This window comes from Talpa occidentalis, unplaced genomic scaffold (assembly GCF_014898055.3).
Source record: "Talpa occidentalis isolate TD23 unplaced genomic scaffold, MPIMG_talOcc4v2.1 talOcc4.3, whole genome shotgun sequence".
Lineage (NCBI taxonomy): Eukaryota > Metazoa > Chordata > Mammalia > Eulipotyphla > Talpidae > Talpa > Talpa occidentalis.
The window spans coordinates 107687167-107708550 of NW_023603184.1; the positions used below are offsets into that span (position 1 = coordinate 107687167).

Below are 21384 nucleotides of genomic sequence, written 5' to 3' on the forward strand. Positions count from 1 at the left end.
GGGTAAGTTCTGCAGTGTTTTTGCACTCCCAAATGAGGCACATTGAAAAAAGGTAAATACTAACATGCTACATCTTTCATTAGAGCAGGATTTGAAGCTTCACTGGGTGGACCAATTCCTGCTCTGTTTTCTGCACTGACGCGGAATTCATAAGTGTTTCCTTCTTGAAGTCCTGTTACTTTGCATCTGAGATCTGATACCGGCGTCTTTGTTGCTCTCACCCATCTCAAGCTCTTCTTTTCTCTCCTCTCTATGTGATATCCTGTGATCTCACTGCCACCATCATCAACTGGCCTTTTCCAACTGACAGTGGCAGTATTTTTAGTGATATTTGATACTTCTGGTTTTCCAGGAGGGCCAGGAGGACCTGAAAAGGAAGAAAATTTATGAGAAATCCACAATTTACTGAACTTTGTTGTAAATGTTTACATCGCAATATTCTCACATGCAGTACATACCAAATCTGTCTACCATTTTGACAGGTTCTGACTGTACAGGTTCTCCTTTGCCATATTGGTTTACTGCTGAGACCCGGAAGAGGTACTCATTTCCTTGGATAAGTTTGGTTGCCACATGCCTGCAAGTCTGAATATCTTCAGCAACCACTGTCCACAAAAGTCTGCTGGTTTCTCTCTTTTCAAGAACATAGGACTTAATTGGTGAGCCTCCATCTTCCAAGGGAGGTGTCCATGTAAGTGTTGCTTTTTCAGCAGAAACATTGCTGATTTCAATAGGACCAGGGGGGCCAGGTACATCGAGGACTGTTACCTTCACATGTTCCTCCTTTGTGCCAAAAGGATTGGTAGCAGTGATGGTATATTCACCAGCATCTTTTCTAGTGGCATACTTGACAGCAAGCATGGAAGATGTTGGGGTTGAAGTTATCTGAACGATATCTGATGGTCTCATATCTTTTCCTGCCTTGGACCAACTTGATTTTGGAAGGGGTTTGCCAAGGATGCTAATGGCACTCAAAACAATGGTATCTCCTGCTTTAACTGTTACTCCATCTTTTATGGTGGGATCAAGGACAATGGTTGGTGCCTCTGCAAAGAAAAAAAATACATATGTATTTTAATCAAAAGAGAAAGGAGGCTTAATTTGCTATCTTTCAAATGGGTATAAACAGTCAAAATGGACCTACCATATTCATCCTTGCAAATAATGGTTCCTGTACTTTCTGATGGAGCGCTGATAGCACCTGCTGTATTCTTTGCTCTAATTCTGAATTCATATTTTCCACCCTCAACAAGGTCAGTTACAGTAAAGGCACAATCTGGAACATTAACATGGTTGGCTTTCATCCAAGATTTAGAAGGTAGATCCCGCTTCTCTACTATGTATCCAGTCAACTTATGACCACCATCATATTTGGGTTCTGTCCAAATGAGAGTCACTGAATTTCTTGTGACATTAATCACCTCAGGTTTGCCAGGAGGATCTAAATCATAGGGGGGAAAAAAAGGTCAAATACAAATGTTATCTTCATGCAGAAAACTCACCTGGGTTTTTCTTTGTATAATGACTTACCGATTGGATCAAGTGCCACCACCGGCTCCGATGGCAGGCTTGGTTTGCCTACTCCTGCTAAGTTGATTGCCATGACTCGGAATTCATATTCAAGACCTTCAGTTAATCCTGTCACTTTGAAATCTTTCATTTTAATAGGAGTCTTGTTAGCTCTCTTCCACAAAAGGCTGTTTCTTTCTTTGAACTCGATATGATACCCTACAAAAGATGAAGTGATGTGTCAATTTAGATAGAAAATACAAACCTAGCCTGGTTTTTAAATATATGCATTCTTGCCCAAAGAATTTATATATGGACAAATGGATCAACTAGCCATTCTTGTTAGTACCTATATTTTTAAAACCTAGGCACAGGGCTACTTTTTTCTCTTGGAATATTCATATCTATTGCACCTTCTGTTGAAAAATTTTAACTCACAAAAATAGGCATTATTACTAGGAAAGACTTTATCTACTGTTATGTTAAGAGGGGTTCACTGAAATTAAATATTAGCATAATTAAATAGCTTAAGTTAATGCTTAATATACAGAATACATGACATATTGAAGGGAAAATTATTGTTTGTGCAAGTCGTGCTGTAAAGAAGGCGTATACATTCAACATTTTATGGGGGGGAGTTCAATATGAAAACTAAAGTATATAAGGCTAATAAATACCTGTAATTGGAGACCCTCCAGTTTTCTTGGGGTCTGTCCAAGTTAGAGATACTGAATCATGTCTGACAGACACAATATTGGGAGGTGGAGGAGCATCAGGCACATCTAGAAAAATTTAAAAATCCAAGATTTATAATAAAGAATTTCTTAAAATCATGTTTTACTTTGTTTTCTGACTTTAAGACACTTACCAAATGGATGTTTAGCAACAATTGGCTCTGATTTCAGGCCCTCTCCGACACCATATTTATTTTCGGCACTGACCCTGAAGGTGTATTCCACACCTTCATGAAGTCTTGTTACTCTAAAGGTGGTTTTCTGGACTGCTGAAGCACATGTCACCCACTTGTTGTTTACAGAATCCCTCTTCTCTAGGATATAGTTGGTGATTTCAGAACCTCCATCATCCTTTGGAGGACCCCACTTTAAGGTCATTGCTTCTGCTGTGACTTCATCAAATTTGATTGGTCCAGTGGGGATGCCTGGCTTGCCAACAACTTTTATAGAGATAGTTCCTTCTTTGGTGCCGGCAACATTCTTAAGTGTGATTGTGTATTTTCCAGCATCAGATTTTTTGCAATCATATACTACAAGAGTTGTATTAACTGCAGTTGACTCAACATTGACTCTTGTGTCAGCAGCTAGAGGGTCTTCACCTTTCTTCCAGGATACCGATGGAACAGGCTTGCCCTTGATGGGAATCTTAAGACGGAAGTTGCTGTTTTCTTTAGCCAAGTAGCACAAATCAGGTAGATCTTTTAAGTCAAGATCAGGAGCCACTGTAAAACAGCAGAAATAAAAGTATTTTTAAGACTAGACAGTTAACTTTTTCACATCATGATAATTTTTTTTAAAGATTTATTTATACAAGAACTGGGGTACAGGCCAGATGCGCGGTAGGGTGAGAGGATTCACCAGAGACAGAGTGGGGAACAGAACAGGCAGACTGACGAATTTCACTGCTGAGGGGAGCAGCAGGCGAGACAGGAGAGGTCTGCCGCACCATGTGGGACCCTCGCTGGCCGGCCGGGATTGAACTGGCACTGCAGAGGCTGCAGCCAGCTTCACAGCGCTGTGCCACCAGGGGAGGCCCATCATCATGATAATTCTTAAAGAATTTTTATATAAACTTGTGTACTCCTCAAGAGTACACTTTCAGTAAAGGGAAAGTAAAGGGAAATTGGAGATGTATGGGTGAAGTCTTACCGACATCATCCTTTGCCACGGCAGTGATTTCACTTGGGGTTCCTTCTCCATTTTCATTCTCAGCACTCACTCTGAAGGTATATTCCTTCCCTTCAGTCAAATCTTTTGTGGAATACTGAAGGTTTACTGATTTCATAACTCGTTGCCATTTATTTTCTTCAGTCAGGAAGTCAACTACATATCCAGTAATTCGACTTCCACCATCGCTGCGTGGCTTTTTCCAGCCTATGTTGCAAGATGACTTAGTTACAGACACCACTTTCAGGTCCACAACTGGTCCAGGGGTTTCTAAAGCAAAGAAGAAATCATGAGTGTAAGGCCCAGATAACCGAGGTTAGATGTCACTCAAAGTGATGACAATTGTGTGCTCACCGGAAGCTTTGACAGCATCACGTGTTTCACCAGGATCACCAATTCCATACTCATTTTCAGCAAACACCCTGAAGAAGTAGGATTTTCCCTCCTCCAAGTTAGATACTCTGAAGCTTGTTTTTGAACACTCGGTTGTCACTGTAGACCAGGACTTCCTCTCTGCATCACGTTTCTCTACCACATAGTTTATGATGGGGCTTCCACCATCAATAATAGGAGGATCCCAGGTAACATAAGCAGAATCTTTGGATACTTCCTTGACAGTCACATTGACTGGTGGCCCAGGAGTATCTGAATGAATAGTGGATAAATAAGAAAGGAATGTGTGAAAAAAAAAATCAACCATATTTTTTGACATACATGATTTTTTTCAAATGAACTTACCAAGCACTTTCACTACAATGGTATATTCCTTTTTACCACAGCTGTTCTCTAGGGTCAAGATATATTTTCCTGCATCGTATTTGTTCACATTTTCACAGCGCAAGAAAGTGTCAAAGTCAGTTGACTTTATGTCCATCCCAATCCTTTCTCTTAGATTGACACCTGGTTTTGACCAAGTGATCTTTGGAGGTGGACGTCCTTTTACAGGTACATACAGCCTCATTGTAACTCCAGCACGTAATATGAGTGTTTTCCTCAACTCAGCATCAAGTTCTCCTTCAGGTGGAACTGTTTAATTTTGGAGTGAAGAAAGTCAAAGTATTAGTTTAATGCTCAAATGTATTTTCAGGGATTGGCCTTATAACTTCTAAAATATGTTTCTTTTCTATAACAGATTTTTTTCAAACTGATTTTTAAAACCCTAAATATATTTTTCAAATCTTTTGTCAACCATTTTAACCCTCTGTATCTATTGTTAATCTACTTTCTTATATTTTATTTCTTATATTTTGTAATTTTTCCATGGGGTATTTATACTTCCTCTTCTCATGACTTACATACTCTCAAGCTCTCTGTAATTAAAGTAGACAGTTGGCCCTCTTCCATTCTTGTTTGCCTTTTATATATTCAATGAAGTCTCTCTCTTACAAAATCTGGCTCTCTTCGTTTCACTGAAGAAGGTAAAGTACTTAGGGGGTGAAATATAATACCAAATATTCAAAATAAATGGTAAAATGGTTAGGGAGAATGAGTAAATAGAAAAAAAAAATGAGAAGGGAAATTAATATGGAAGCCTGCCAATTACATCCTTAAGGAGAGAGATGAATTAGAAGGGAAAATAAAAAACCATAATAATAAAATATTTTATTTAGTTTTAAAAATGTCTACTTTGAGAATAAAATTCTTATATTCCATACCCTTTTGAAGACATGAAATTCTCATATAAGTGTGAAAAACTTTTAAAAACCAGAAATGATCTTGCATTCCATTTGACCTGTTATATAATACATAAAATTCCAACCCAGCTCTCCTGAAGTATACTGCTAGAGTTATCAGCTCTAAATCTTGTAAGTAAATAAATCTACTTAAGGAAGTTCTGGTGTCCCTCTTACAATATGATTGATGGGAACCACCTCTCTATATTTCTCCTGGTCATACTTACTTAAGATGTCCTTGGGGCAGTGTTTGTCAGGCACATCGCTGGGGTCACTGTAGCCAATCTTATTAACTGCATATACGCGGAACTGATATTCTGTGTTTTCCATCAGGCCAGTAACCTCAAAGCGAGTTTTCTGCAGCTTCTGTGGTAAATTGCACCTCACCCAGTTATCAGAGTCAGCTCGTTTTGCTTCAACAAGGTAGCCAATGATTGGGCTACCTCCATCGAAGGCTGGCTTGCCCCAAGATAGACTCACGGAGCTACGCGTTGTATCATATACTTTAGGAAAAGCTGGTGGGCCAGGAGGATCTGCAGATAATAAAAGAAACTTCATTAAAACCACACTCCTGGTTGTTGAATGCATAACACAAGATAGGGGATTCTTTCAATGAAAACTTACACAGAGGGTCCTGGGCATAAACAGCTTTGGATGCATCACTAGGTTTGCCTGGTCCTGCTTTATTTATAGCTGTAACTCGGAACTCGTATTCAGTGCCTTCTTGGAGACCAGTTGCTTTTATCGTTCTTTCTATAACAGGTTTTCTGTTGACCTTTGTCCAGTTAAGTGCCTGGGTTTCCCGCTTTTCAAGCAAATAGCCAGTGATCGGTGAGCCACCGTCATCTGCTGGTGGTTTCCAGCTTACTGTCATGTGATCTTTGGTTATGTTGCTAATAACAGGAGGATCACAGCGACCAGGTGGGTCTGCAAAGATTGATGAAAAGTTAATTTCCTAATCTAAAAGGTACTAATTAAAAAGCAAAATGAAAAATGACAGCAAAATGTTCCTACCGTATGGGTTTTTAGCAATGGCTGGTTCAGTGAATATTGGGTCACCCACTCCATATTTATTTTCAGCACAGATTCGGAACTGATACTCATGACCCTCAATCAGTTTCTCCACAGAGCAGCTGGTGATGGGCACGGTAGCAGAGACTTGTGCCCAGTTGGCTCTGCTCGTTTCACGTTTGTCAACAATGTAGTTGGTGATTTCTGAGCCCCCGTCTTCAAGAGGAGGTTCCCAAGAAAGCATTGCACGGTCTGCATACATCTTGTTGATTTTAACAGATGCTGGAGGACCTGGTTTATCTGAAAGAAGGAAAACAGAGTGAAGTGTTTCGCTAATACATGTAAATGGGGAATGAGTACAGAGGAGAGGTCTGGAGGCCTAGGCTGCTCTATGACCTTGGAAGTTACTTAAATTTTCATAATCCTAGTTTTCTCACATGTAAAATTAGGTAACTGGAAAATGAAATCTCTAGTGCTCTCTTTTTTTTTTTTTTTTTTTTTTTAAGAGGCATGCTTTATTTATTTGTTTGCTGGTTTGTTTGTTTGTTCTGTTCATACATGCACTGGGTACAGTCAGAAGCGCGGGAGGGTGAGAGAATTCACCAGAGCCAGAGCGGGGAGCAGAGCAGGCAGAAGGACCGAAGTACACTGCTGAGGGGAGCAGCGGGCGGCAGGAGAGGTCTGCACGCCATGTGGGACCCTCCTCCGGTGGCCGGGGAGCAGCCGGGGATCGAACCGGCGCCGCAGAGGCCGCGTGCAGCTTCGCAACCCAGCGCTCAACCGCTGCGCCACCGGGGAGGCCCTCTCTAGTGCTCTCTTTAGCTCTAAAATGATATAGTTCTGTGAAAAGAATAATCCTGTGGTTACAAAAGATGCATCAGGACGTGTCTTCTCGCGTAAGGTTTTGTAAATTCTACCACATCACACTAATCCAAGTAGACTATGAGATTCCAAGGAAACACTTTAGTTACCTAATACTTTAAGCTTAATGGTGGCTGATTTAGAACCACTGGCATTTTCGGCAGTGATGGTGTAGTCTCCCGAGTCCTTTCGGTTCACACTGAACAGCTCCAGGGTGCACAGTTCCCGTTTCTTGGCTATTTTTATGCCTTCGGCTGGTTTTAACAGTGTGCCCTCCTTCTTCCAGGAAACTGTTGGTATTGGTTTACCAAAGACAGTAGCATCCAGGCAAACATTTGTCCCAGCTTTTACGGTAACCAGAGATTTCATAGCCACACTGAGGTCTATCCTGGGAGGAACTGGAAAAAAAAAAAAAGGATTTAATATAAGCAAAACTACATGACATAATTCTTTTTATAACAGTGGGAAAATCATATGCTCGTATCTTTCAAAGAGAGATTTTAAAAAGTAATATATTCATTATAAAACAAATGCAGGTTTAATGTGGAAATTTAATAACGCTGAAAATAAAAACAAAAAAAGCACAGATCACCCATAATTACAACACCTTTAAATTCTCATTATTATCATTTTGGTAAATTTCTTTGTCCTCTTTCTGTGCATGTCTATTTTTTGAAATCATATAGTTCTCACAGTTTTGTATGCTACTTTTTAGTTTAACAAGTTATTAGGGTTCTCCAGAATTTTTTAGTGTCTATTTGCAAAGTTCCAATTATTTTATTTGTTCTTTTCCCCATAGATGTAGGCTTAGTTTTTTATTAAGAGAGATGAACACCACAAGTGCTGTCCATCCTTGTCTGTAATCTGCTATAGAATCTTACCATTTTCTGCAATGATGGTCACTGGATCAGAAGGTTCAGAAGGCTGGCTAATGTTTACTGCTGTCTTGGCAATTGCTCTGAATTGGTACTGAGCATTCTCTTCTAAACCGGTAGCTGTGTACTCTTCCTGGGGAATCTGGTGAGGTGTGGTATTGCACCGCACCCACTTATCACCAGGGAGTTTGCAAGCTTCGACAAAATAGCCAATAATTTTGCTGCCTCCGTCGTGTTTTGGTCTTGCCCAGATGAGGGATACAGTATTCTTGGTAACATCAACAACTTCAGGCTTTCCAGGAGGATCTAAAACCAAAAGAGGTGTTTTCAGCATTTATCTGAATAGCAGAAGTTTTAAATATCCATATTTCACATTATTACCCCTGCTGCTAAGTAACTAGCCTAACAAGATGACAATCATCCATTTTATTAATAATTTAGCCAATACCGATTTTTGAGTGCTCGCTGTGTGATTGTCAGGGAGTGATACGAAGTTTGTTTTCATGGAATGAGAGAGAACACATATTTCTGAATCTTCACAGACTCTTAAGATGCAAATGTGCCTCCATAACACTGAACCAAACCAAACCAACCTAAAAACGGAACTTACCAACTGGCGTTCTTGCAGTTACATATTCTGTTGGTTTGCTGGGAGGGCTGGATCCTGCTTTGTTTAGGGCATAGATTCTGAATGAATACTCAAGCCCTTCCACAAGGCCAGCGCAAGGATATTCAGTTGACCGGACAAGAGTATCATTAGCTTTCACCCAGAGCAAACTGTTTCTTTCTTTGCGTTCAATCAGGTAGCCAGTAATGGGGCTCCCTCCATCACTGTCTGGTCTGTCCCATGCCACAAATATGCAATCTTTGTTGACTTTAGTGATTCTTGCATTCTTTGGTTCACTAGGAACACCTGTAGATGAAGACAAGGGAAATGCCCATTTCTACTATAAGTAACAGATTAGAGAAAAAATCAAAGTATTTTTCTCCCTGAAAGAAACATACCAAATGGGAACTTAGCCAGCATCTTTGGAGATGTGAGAGGCTCTGAAATGCCAAATCTATTTTCAGCACGGACCCGGAAGATGTATTCATGGCCTGGGATCAGCTTGCCAACTCTGCAGGAAGTTTTGGTGACGGAAGCTAGAGCTGTGATCCAGTCACCTCGGCTCACATCACACTTCTCCACTATGTAGTTGGTGATGCTACTGCCGCCGTCCTCCAGGGGGATGTGCCAGGACAGGGAGCAAGCTTCAGCGTCTATGTCCGAAATGTCAAATGGAGGCTGAGGAGGCCCAGGTGCATCTGCGTGAACCCAAGAGGAAAGAAACATAAGAACAGAGATTTGATTGGTGAAAGTATCTCTGAGCCTCATGTTTTACACAGTCATTAGTCTAAGGTTCAACCTACCCATTACGATAACTTTGACTTTCTGAGTGTCTGACCCAGAACTGTTCTCTGCAGTGAGGCTGTAGTAACCACTGTCTTTTCTAGTGACGTCTTTTATGATCAGAATTGAAGAATTGTCTGTTTTATGCACTGCCAGGTGGCTGGATGTGACCACATCATCTTCTCCCTTTTTCCATTTACAGATTGGATGAGGCTTTCCATACACATAGGCTTCAACCCGGAGTTTCTTGCCAGCTTTAAGAGTAATTTGCTCTGGCATAAGGATCTTTGGTGGCACTGAAAGTAAGATAAAAATGCATTAATTTTGTGTACAAGTTAACTTTTCTCTGCTGGGGAACTATACTAGCATGTTATTCAAAGTGTGGGTTACAACTTATTAGTTCTTTAAATTAGTCTTTGCATTACAGCTAATATTTGTAAAGAAGAATGTGATAGAAGAGAAAATATCAGAGTGCAGCATACTTAATAAGGGTAGGTATTGTTTCAAGAAACTCATATATATATATATATATATATATATATATATATATATATATATACACACACACACTGTGTCATGATTTATAGTTTATTTACTATGTGTTTGTGGGCCCAAATGTTTGCAAATTACTGTCCTATATGATTTTCCAAGTATTTCTGGACCTTGATTACTCAAGAAGAAATGTCCACATGTCAAAAGAAAATTCTAAAAATCTTTACCACATGATAAAAACGACAATAACTACTTACACAGCTGCTCTTTGGCTTCATATACTCCATCAGTTTCTTTAGGCAAACTGACTCCAACAGCATTTCTGGCCACTACTTTGAATTTATACTTCTTTCCTTCTTTTAGGCCAGTAACAACAAGGCTGAGGTCTTTTACCACAGAGTACTCTGTCCAGCGATCTGCAGGCTGATCTTCTTCTCTATAACTAATGATATAGCCATCGATTTTAGCGCCTCCATCACGCAGGGGAGGTAACCAGGCTAATGTAGCGCTGTTCTTTGTCATTTCTGTAACTTCTAGTTTCCTTGGAGGATCTGGCTCACCTAGAAGAAAAGTATCATTTAGAAAACTGTCCAAATAACCTAATCAAGTCCCTTTGTTAGCGTACATAAGTTTTAGTATTCCTTATTATATTGCTTGGGTTTCTACAAATTAAATTCTTTTCAGCAGAAGAGTAAAATGTTCATTGCAGCATTATACATAATATTCAAGCGCTGGAAACCATTTAAGTGTTCATTTAATGTATGAATGTGTAAAGGAGATGTGGTATATATACACAATTGGATACTACTCAGCTATAAACAAGATGAAATCCTGATATTTGCAACAATGTGGAGGGATCTAGAGGGTATTATGTTTAGTGAAATAAATCAGAGAAAGATCAACACCCTATGATTTCACTCATATATAGAGAAACCAAACAATTGCACGCACTGAATAAAACAAAAACAAACTTATGATCACTAATATGATCAAATTAGTGCTTACCAGCTGGGAAGGGAAAAGGGAGGTAGGTAAATCAGGTAAAAGGGGTCGAATGTATGGTGAAGTATAGAATTGGTTATTTAGTTGTGAAATTAATGTAGTATATACATGTTGCTTTATATTGATGACATCAGAAACAAATCATGTTACATTGCAGTGTTACTTCAATGAAAAATTATGGGAAAAAAAGAGAAATAAAATGTGATATCTTGACCTTGCTAAAGTTGGGGCCCGTAGTTAAAAAGAAGAGGAAAAGGTATTACTTACTCAGAGGATCTGATGCCAGCACTGGTTTGGGGATGTCCGTTGGGACGCCAGGGCCATACTCATTGACAGCGGTTACTCTAAAGAAATATTCATTCCCAGGGACTAGATTGGTGACTTGGAAGCTTGTTTTCTTAGCTTCTGGGGTGACTATAGACCAAGTCTTCCTCTCTGCCTCACGCTTCTCCACAATATAATGTGTGACTTGGCTCCCGCCGTCATTTTCAGGAGGGGCCCAGGAAACATGGCATGATGTCTTAGTGACATCTGAAACTTTTAAATCAGACACAGGTCCAGGAGTATCTGTGAAGAACCACAAAATCATATATGCATGTCCCTTCAGCATCGTTATTAATGAACACATTTTTGAAGAAGAGGAAAAACATTTTAGTAACCCACCTAGGACTCTGACATTCACAAACACAGCCTTTTCTCCTGCTGGGTTGACAAGTGTTAAGGAATATTTTCCCGAGTCGTCACGGGTAGAATTAGGGATGACGAGGAAGGCCATAGTGTCAAGCAGGTCGACTTGTCCTTTTCTGACCACGTTATCAATACCTACTTTTCGCCAAGTGACTTTAGGGGCTGGTCGCCCTCTCACAGTGGCAAATAGACGGATGGGGCATCCTGCTCTCACTGTGACTAGTTTTCTCATGCTGGCGTCCAGATCGATTTCCGGAGGTTCTGCAAGTGACATGAAAATCGTTAGTTGAATTTTCAGAATGTGGAGAAATCAAATGAGAAGTTAAGTGAATCAAGCAATAAAGTAGGGCCTCACCAATGATTTCTTTAGGTCTAACGGCATCCTTTAGTTCTGCAGGGCGCCCAATGCCAACTTGGTTTTGGGCACATACCCTGAACTCATATTCCTGGTTTTCATCCAAGCTGGTAACAGTGAATTCCATGCGGACAAGTTGTGCTGCAGCATTGCACCTTTTCCAGCCTTCATCAGGTGATGCATCTGCTATTTTGGGTCTCATTTCCACAACATATCCAATTATTGGTGCACCACCATCATATACCGGTTTCCCCCATCTGAGAGTTACAGAACTTTTGGTTGTATCAACTACTTTGAAGTTGGTTGGTGGACCAGGTGGTTCTGAAAATGTATAAGAATAAATTTCACATGGTTAACTACTACTAGTGACACTGTAATGTGCAGTTTTATATAGGCAATTTTTAAATTCAAGATAGGTTATTCAGTTTCTCAAACACTGATGCTTATTTTCTTTCATAAAATTAGAATCTGCCATTGTTTGCATGTTTTAGATTATTTGGTAAAATATCTATTTGGAAAAATACTGGTTAAAATGAAGTTCTGAAGTTATGGATTTACTTATTTACTATGTCTGTGCTTGAGATGAAAATCTGGTGTAGTACTAGAAAAAGCAAAAACATCGTACCTATGGGGTCTTTTGCTATCACTGGTCTTGATGGCAAGCTTGGTTCTCCAATTCCGATTTCATTTTCTGCCTTGACACGGAACTGGTACTCATGTCCTGGGAAGAGGTTCTGAACTTTCAAACGTCTTTCAGGGATTGCACTCTTGTTAACAGGGACCCATCGAATGGAATGTTTTTCCTTTTTCTCCAAATAGTATCCGGTGATGGACTTTCCACCATCATATTCAGGTGGATTCCAAACAACAGTCATCTCTTCTTTGCTCACTTTAGTGACTTCGGGAGGATCAGGACGGCCAGGTTTATCAAATTTCGTTTTTGCAATAACTGGTTTACTTTCTGTTGGAGGCCCTGTGCCTATTTTATTTTCTGCACGGACTCTGAAAATATATTCATTTCCTTCTATGAGACGTGTCACTGAGGCACTAGGTATTAAGACATTAGCAGAATAGGTAGACCAAACCATTCGCTTGCTCTCACATTTCTCTAGAATATAATTTTGGATTTCACAGCCACCATCATCCTCTGGTGGATCCCAGCGAACAGTACACCTATCACTGGACACATCAGTTATTTTCAGATTTCTTACAGGACCAGGTTTATCTAAAACATTGACAGTGGCATAGGCCACAAAACTGCCAGCTGTGTTAGTTGCCGTAATTACATATTTACCACCATCACTTCGCTTTGCTTTAGTCATAGAAAATTTAGATGAATCAAAACTGGTATCGATCTTGACCCTTGGTGACCTTGTTAAGTCTTCAGCATCTTTGTCCTTGGTCCATGAAACTTCTGGGAATGGTTTGCCTCTAACCCCTGCCTCGAGTCGAATGGTGTCCCCTGCTTTGACAGTTAGCACACCACTTAATTTCAGATCAAGCACAGGCTTCTGTAAGTCTTCCTTTACGACGACTTCCTCTGTCCTCACCCAGTCACTTTCTCCACCTTCGTTCTTTGTTTGCACTCTAAATTCATAAATCTGGTTTTCAACACAGTTGTCAACCATGTAGTGGGTTTCTTTAATGCTTCCTTTATGCACTCTTTCCCAGTCAGTAGAGCCCTTGGGCCTTCTCTCAACATGATATGAGAGATTTGGGCTGCCACCGTCATAATCAGGCCGCCTCCACTTTAGATAGACAAACGTCTTTCCTTTATCTGCAATATGAAGGTTTTCGGGCTCACCTGGTCTATCAATAGGGTTAATAGCCAGGATTGGAGTTTTTGTTTCAATGGTTGGCCCAACACCAACTTTATTCTCTGCACAAACACGGAAATAGTATTCATTGTTGGCTAAAAGATTGGCCTTGATTAATCGCTTAGTGCAATCTGAAGCAACAATTGACCAACCTTTCTGGTTTGGTTTGCGATATTCCACTATGAAATTTGTTATTTCTGAGCCACCATTATCTAGTGGGTTTTCCCAAGAAATAGTACAGTTCTCTTTGGTTACACTGCTAACCTTTAAGTTCTGGCAAGGTCCAGGTCTATCAAGGACATTCACAATAGCATAACCTTGGGCATGCCCACTGCTGTTCTTAGCTGAGATGATATACTTGCCATGATCAGCTCTAACAGCTTCTTTAATTTGTAACTCAACGCGAGGTAGATCATGGATTAGGTCAACTCGCTTTTCCTTGACCAATACCTTGCCTTCCTTGGACCAAGTTATGTCTGGTTCAGGTCTGCCTTTAACTCGAGCAAGAATGCGGATGGTTTGGCCCACCCTAACGGTAATAACATCACGACAAGTAACATCAAGTTCTACTTCTGGAGGATGAAGGATGTCCTTTGCAATTACAGATTCTGGTAGTTCTCTTGGCTCTCCCTCTCCCACAATGTTAGCTGCCTTTATACGGAATCTGTACTCAGTTCCTTCAATTAGCCCAGGTACCCTGAAGGCACATTGCCTAATGAGTTCATCTTTATTAATCCTGTTCCACTGTGTTGTGCCAGCTTTCTGGCATTCTACTACGTAGCCTAGAATGGGGCTGCCACCATCACTGAGGGGCTTTGTCCATACTAAGTCTGCTGTGTCTTTGCTCTTGTCTTTCAGTTTAGGATTAATAGGTGGTCCAGGTGGCTTGATGGGCCGGCAGGCTTTTATTGGGTCAGAACTTGGTGATGGATTGCTTAGTCCTGCAAGATTTTCAGCGAAAACTCTAAACTCGTATGTATTTCCCTCGTAGAGTCCAGTCACTCTAAACTTCAGGTCAGCTATAGGTGTTTTGTTGACCCTCACCCATTTGCCTGTTATTTCTCGACGTTCCACATAGTAACCAGTTATTGGACTGCCACCATCAGATTTTGGCAGAGTCCAGGACACTGTTGCAGCATTTTCAGTAATGTCAGTAACCACTGGTTTACCAGGGGGAGATGGAGGACTAAACTTATGTTTAGCAACAGTAGGTGTGGAGTCAAGGGGAGGACCAATACCCATCTTGTTCTCTGCTTTAACTCGGAAAACGTATTCACAGCCCTTTTGCAGATGTGGGATTTTCAGCTTTGTCTTACTGCATCCTGCAGAGACAACACCCCATGTGTCTTTCCTTGTATCTTTTTTCTCAACAATATAATTTATCACAGGGGTTCCTCCATCATCCCGAGGTGGCAGCCAAGAGATAGTCATGTATTCAGGAGTAACATCCAGAATATTAATAGGACCTGTAGGTGGACCTGGAACATCAAGAACAGTAAGATGTGCAGCTACTGTTTTGCTTCCAGCTGCATTGGAAGCTGTGATTTGATATTCTCCAGTGTCTCTCCTTAAGCAGTCCTTAATGGTAAGTACTGATGAGTAATTGTCAGTTTCTACTTTGTAGTGTTCGTCTGTTTTAATCTCACTCCCATCGGTTGTCCACTTTGCAGTAGGAACAGGTACACCTCTTATGATGGCAGGGAATCTGACTGTCGTTCCCGCTTTTACCACAAGGCCTTCAATTAACTTCAAATCTAGCTCCACAGATGGAGGCACTGGAAATTAAACATGTGGAAATTAAATTTTCATTTCTATAATACGAATAATTTTAAAAAGAATTAAAATGATAATAACACTGTTACAAAAGTTACCTAGCTTTTCTTGACATTCTATTGGGATAGTTGTATCAGGAAGCCCAAGACCTACAATATTTTCAGCTCTGACACGGAATTTATAGATCTTTCCTTGTTGTAGTCCAGTAACAACACAATCTAAATTTGGCACAGTCTTGAACTTGATCCAGTCTTGGGTGCCGTCTTCTTGATATTCCACCAAATATCCAGTGATTGGAGAGCCACCATCACGATCTGGCTTATTCCAAACCAGGGAGACTTCGGTCTTGTCCACATCTACATGGTGTAGGTCCTTGGGTGGCCCTGGGGGTTCTTTTCAATATAAGAAATTATGATGAATTAGTAATATTCTCAAAGACAGTCAAACAATACTTTTTTTTTTTTTAATCCAGAGAAAGCAACTTACGTAGAGGATCCAGAGCCTTGATGGGTTTAGGTGTTTCAACAAAAGGACCACGTCCATACTGGTTCTCAGCAGCAACTCGGAAGAGATACTGATTGCCTTCATTAAGGTGTTTTGCCCAGTGACTCTTTTTCTTTGATGTAGTTGAAAGCGGTGCCCACGGGCCAGTGGCAACATCTCTCCTCTCAACCACATAGTTGGTAACAACAGAACCACCATCATCCAGTGGTTCCTTCCAAGTCAGGTAACAAGAATCTTTCCTAATTTCACTGACTTCCAGATCTCTAGGTGGCCCAGGCTTATCTGAAAAGTGTTAAATAATGTAGTTATAAAAGTGTTTTAATTCAGATAAGACCTCAAAATATATCAAACTTTATTTTTCATATGCTATTATGTACCTTAAGTACATCATAAATATAAAATCTTACCCAATACAAGAACTTTTACTGAGACAGTTTTTGAACCAGCTGGATTCTCCACTGTTAAGGAATAAGTTCCACCATCTTCATGGGCAGCATTACGAATTTCAAGTTTGCTGCCAACTGGAGTAACATCAATTCTTGCTTTCGTTGGAGCCTCTCTGTCTTCTTTTTTCCAAGTTACTTTTGGAAATGGCACTCCTTTGATGATGGCACTAAGTCTCAGAGTATCACCAACTTTAATGTGTTGTTCTCTTGCCATGTTGGCATCAAGAATCAACTCAGGGGGTTCTAGAATAAAGAACAGAATTTTCAGATTTGATTTGTTACTCTATTTTATAAGTAAGCCTATGTAATGAGACACCTATCTTCCTTGTGAGTGCAGTTGAGAATATTTTACTCACCAAGTCTGTCTTTTACTAGCACTGGCTCAGGAACATGAGCTGGATCCGATTCGCCAGCTTCATTGACTGCCAGTACTCTGAACTTATAGGTTTGACCATCCCGAAGACCGGTGACTTTATAATTAGTTTCAGGACATGACTCGGGAATGTGATTGGCTCTTCTCCATTCGTCATCTCCAACTTTCTGGTACTCAACAATATAACCCAGAATCTTGCTCCCACCATCATGACGTGGTGGTTGCCAAGTTAGATCAACTGAATTACATGTTGTGTCTATTGCTTCAGGATTTATAGGTGGACTTGGTTTAGCTACACAATAAAAGAAAAAAGAAACCAAAAAAGCATTAGAATATAGCTGAAAACAAAATTAGGTAATATAAATGTTGAGTACTTTAATACTATACCGATTGGATCTTTAGCAAAGACTGGTTTGGATGGTGGGCTTGGATCTCCAATACCAATTTCATTTTCTGCAGAAACCCGGAATTCATATTGACACCCTTCTAGAAGATCGGGGACTCTAAATTTAGTGTATGGATGGATAGGCTCTTTGGTCACCCTAGCCCATCGTTTAGACATAGTTTCCCTCTTTTCCAAGATGTAGTTGGTGATGGGCTTTCCTCCATCATGGGGCTTGTTCCAAGTTACTAGTGCAGAGTCTTTGGTAACTTCTGTAACAATTGGCTGATTAGGAGCATCAGGAACCTCTGTGATAACAAATGTTAGCAAAATGTGTTAGAAATGTAATTCTTTCTATTAACAATACCAAACATTGAATTATTAAAAAGAAATAAAATGCATACTGAAACGATCTCTGGCTTTCATTGAATCAGACACCAGAGGATCACTTATTCCATATAGATTTTCAGCATATATTCGGAAAATATAATCTTTTCCTTCAAGCAGCTTGGAAACCTTGCATGTTGGTTTAGCACTTGCAGATGTCACAGGCAGCCAAATGTCTTTCCCCACCTCCTGCTTCTCAATAATATAATTGGTAATTTCACTTCCCCCATCATCTAAAGGTGGCTTCCATGAGATAACCATGTGATCTTTGGTCACCTCATCAAAAATAACTGGTCCTACTGGTGGGCCAGGACGATCTGCAGGAAAAAAAAAACACACAGCAAAAAAATGTTTCCACTCTTGCTTTGGAAATAACAGAATATCTATTCTTTTTGCTAAGTAATACTTACCAACAACATTCACTTGACAGAAACCTTTCCTAGAGCCTGTACTATTCTCTACGACCACAGAGTATTTGCCAGAATCTGAACGTTTGGCTTTGGTCTTCTCTAGAGCCAGTGTTGTTGGAGTGGTCTTTATTTGAGTGCGATCATCTTCTAGCACATCAGCTTCATCTTTAAACCAAGTAACCTTGGGCTTTGGTTTGCCTGAGTAGCGACCAGTGAGGGCAAAAGCTTCACCAACTCGAACTGTGAGTTTATCTCTGAAGTCGAGTTCAAGTGTTGGAGGAGCTGAAATTTGTAATTATAAAAGCAAGTCAGTTTTACTGATGACTTATGATACATCTACTTACTTTTCAAAGTATAAACCACATTAGACACATACCCAGTTCATCCTTGCAAGTGATTGGCTTGGTGCAAAATGATGGTTTGCCTTGTCCAACGATATTGACGGCACTGACACGATACTCATAGGTATCACCTTCTTTTAAGCCTTTAACAGTGTATTTTCTGCTGAGCAAGTTGTCCTCTGTAACTCTGTGGAACTTCTCAGTTCCAATAAGACGGCTTTCTAGGACATAGTTAATAATTTCTGATCCACCGTCATACTTCGGCGGATTCCAAGTGAGAGAAACAGAATTTTTGGTAACTTCTTTGACTTCCAGGTCTTCTGGACGTTCTGGTACAGCTGTAAGTGTAAGTATGGAATTACAGTGATGAAAATGTTTGTCAATAATATAGTAAAATAAGGTAAATAATATTTTTTGAGGATTGCATTTAAGTAATCAACTATCTGCTTTGATTAGCAACAAAAGAGATCTCACTGTTGAACTATTAGAGCCCAACACAAACTAGTTTCCTCTGACAGATGAGGAAATAGAGGTTTATTGAGGCCAAATAATTTAGGAAAGTTCTCCAGAATTGGTAGTTTTAGAGCTAGGACAATACCTCAGTTTCTATTTATGTCATTGAGCAATTAAAAACAAATCAGGGTGGTATACATAGAAGGTTTGATGTATACCCAAAATATCTTTCTCAATCATATTTACATACTATGAATGTTAGATAAGTAATTGTCTAAAGAATGCTTATCAATTAAATGAAATGTGTGGCATTTATACACATATTTTGTCACCATAATCTTTTGCTAAATGAATGAAGATCTGTTTAAGTATGAAATTGTTTTAAACTGTACTTACTTATTGGATCTCTGATGACAAGTTCATGTGGTGTCTCGACATATGGGCCCCTGCCAATACTATTTTCAGCTGCAATTCTGAAAAAGTAGGCTTTTCCTTGAATGAGGCCCTGGACAGTAGCATTTTGTCGGGTAACTGTACATGTCACTGGGGTCCATGCTTTGCGGTCAGCTTCCCGCTTTTCAATGACATAATTGGTGATTGGAGAACCTCCGTCATCTTCTGGAGAAAACCATGTCAGCTTGCAGGAATCATTGGTTAGGTTGTCAGGCAGGAAAGGTGTTCCAACAGGACCTGGGACATCTGGAAATAAGAAGAAACAATTTCTTGTAGTTTGTGTACAGTGAATTACAGAACTCAATATTTGTTATCCTCTTTTTTTTTTTCCCCTTAAAGATTTTATTTATTTTGGCATAGAAGAACTAGGGTATAGGCTAGAGGTGCAAGTATGAGAGGATTCACCAGAGACAGAGTGGGGAGCAGAACAGGCAGATCTACTGAAACACACTGTTAAGGACAAAAGAGGAGAGGTCTGCTGTGCCATGTGGGTTAGCTCCTAGGACTGAACTCAGGACTCCATGGAGGGCCCCTAGGCCACCAGGGAGTCCACTGTTATCCTCTATTTTAAAAGGAGATAATGTCATGAAGAAAATATGTTGCTAATTGAGTTGTATTTCGCCTGGGTATTCATATCCAACCATTTTTTTAATACAGCAAGTTTGCAGCAGTTACTGGTTTGAGTAGAAATTGAAGGAATTAGCAACTTTCTTTCTTTCTTTTTTTTTTTTTGGTGTGTTTGGTTATATGTGGGTCAGGTAGGAGGGAGCTGCTGGGAGGAAAACACACAGTGGAAGGCAGGAGAGGGGTGAGGGGTGGCCTGGACATTTTTTTGGTGTCTAGTTACTCTCCAGAGAGGAAAAAGGGAGGTTGTGTGTGTGTGTGTGTGTGTGTGTGTTTTTCCTGAAAATCTAGAGCATCAATGAGTAATACAGAAGGCATCACATTGCATATGACTTTTGAGGATTTGGAATTTATGCCAGAACTTTCAAATTAAAGTCATTTGGCAAAAGGATGTTTAAGAGCTTGAAACAAATCTAAATCTTGTAGGACCACTGCTTGGTGAAATCTTTTTCCTTTGCCATTTTCATGAGTAGAAGCATAACTGGTTTTCATAACATTAATTATGTTCAGTAGAGAACAGGTTATTTTCTCATAGAATCTATGGCTTTTGGGGGTATGACTAGGCTTAGAGACATGCTGAGAGAGAAATATGAGTGGGAGGGCTTCTATTCTGAGCAAATCACTGTATAAAAGCAGCCAGTGAGAGTCATGAAAAAGTCATGTGGAGTCAACTCTCTGCACAGTGACTAGGAATGCAATATTGCTAACCAAGTAAGATGGCTTTCTTCAGTTAGAACACTGAAACACTTCAAGAAATTTCTGTCTTATTATTATAATTAGTAAATGAGGATATGGCCCTATGATGTGAAAAAGGTTAACATTAAGAAATTTTAAACATTCATGTACATTTGCAGTACACTTGCTTTTATGAAAACTACATAATGTGTAGTAAATGCATATTATATAAAAAAGTAGCATAGAAATTACTATATATTGTCAGACTACAACCATATCAAATATATGTGGGATAATTTTAAAAAATGCTAGTAGTGGTCAATGGGATTGAGGGTGATTTTTATCATTTTCCAAAATGTTTGTAACATAGTTTTATTCTGATATAACTTTGTTGAAGTTGTAATAAAAATGCTCATTTTAAAAGTTGCATCACAAACTGAATTTATTTACCTAATACATCCACGATAATTGTCTTCTTTCTTTCTCCCGCTTCATTTTTGGCAAGAAGAGAATAGATGCCCTGGTGGCTCCGCTGGCAGTTCTTAATGACCATGGACGAGCTAATGGCTGTGCTCTCAATGGCAGCTTCTTGAGGTAGTGCTTTTTCATTCATGCTCCAGGTGACAGTTGGAGTAGGCTTTCCAGACACATAGGCAATGATCCGAATCACCCCTCCAGCGTGGACTACGATTCTGTCTTTGACGCTGGCATCCAGCTGAAGGTCAGGTAGAACTGGAAAACAATTGATAATGTGATTTTCATTTTCAGTCCAAAACATACATATTAAAAGAATAGTAGAAGTATAAATAATTACCAATCCTGTCCTTCATCTCAATGGCATCTGTGACTTCTCCAGGTTCTCCAATGCCAGCGATATTGACTGCTCTAACTCGGAATTTGTAGAATGCACCTTCTTTTAATCCTGTCACAACAAGTTTTGTTCCTCTCACTTCTTTATCTTTAGCCTAGGGAAAAATCATAGGCATTATG

At 39.8% G+C, this 21384-nt stretch overlaps 1 protein-coding gene across 1 annotated transcript in view; it reads right to left on the reverse strand.

Moving 5' to 3' along the window:
- TTN (titin) overlaps positions 1-21384 on the reverse strand; it is a 282533-nt gene that overhangs the window by 49192 nt on the left and 211957 nt on the right. Inside the window, exons 243-275 of the mRNA XM_054699459.1 lie at positions 21209-21359; positions 20845-21126; positions 19039-19341; positions 18225-18527; positions 17849-18130; positions 17456-17755; positions 17057-17359; positions 16653-16961; positions 16258-16539; positions 15833-16132; positions 15445-15738; positions 12382-15348; positions 11757-12077; positions 11378-11662; positions 10982-11281; positions 9970-10272; positions 9241-9516; positions 8836-9135; positions 8441-8743; positions 7837-8136; positions 7066-7353; positions 6098-6394; positions 5708-6010; positions 5311-5616; positions 4149-4436; positions 3765-4055; positions 3393-3680; positions 2378-2965; positions 2187-2291; positions 1531-1728; positions 1145-1441; positions 459-1046; positions 65-367 (exon numbers count right to left, since the gene is read on the reverse strand). Coding sequence (XP_054555434.1) covers positions 65-367; positions 459-1046; positions 1145-1441; positions 1531-1728; positions 2187-2291; positions 2378-2965; positions 3393-3680; positions 3765-4055; positions 4149-4436; positions 5311-5616; positions 5708-6010; positions 6098-6394; positions 7066-7353; positions 7837-8136; positions 8441-8743; positions 8836-9135; positions 9241-9516; positions 9970-10272; positions 10982-11281; positions 11378-11662; positions 11757-12077; positions 12382-15348; positions 15445-15738; positions 15833-16132; positions 16258-16539; positions 16653-16961; positions 17057-17359; positions 17456-17755; positions 17849-18130; positions 18225-18527; positions 19039-19341; positions 20845-21126; positions 21209-21359 — 12604 coding nt within the window. The remainder of the gene's footprint in view (positions 1-64; positions 368-458; positions 1047-1144; positions 1442-1530; positions 1729-2186; positions 2292-2377; positions 2966-3392; positions 3681-3764; positions 4056-4148; positions 4437-5310; positions 5617-5707; positions 6011-6097; positions 6395-7065; positions 7354-7836; positions 8137-8440; positions 8744-8835; positions 9136-9240; positions 9517-9969; positions 10273-10981; positions 11282-11377; positions 11663-11756; positions 12078-12381; positions 15349-15444; positions 15739-15832; positions 16133-16257; positions 16540-16652; positions 16962-17056; positions 17360-17455; positions 17756-17848; positions 18131-18224; positions 18528-19038; positions 19342-20844; positions 21127-21208; positions 21360-21384) is intronic.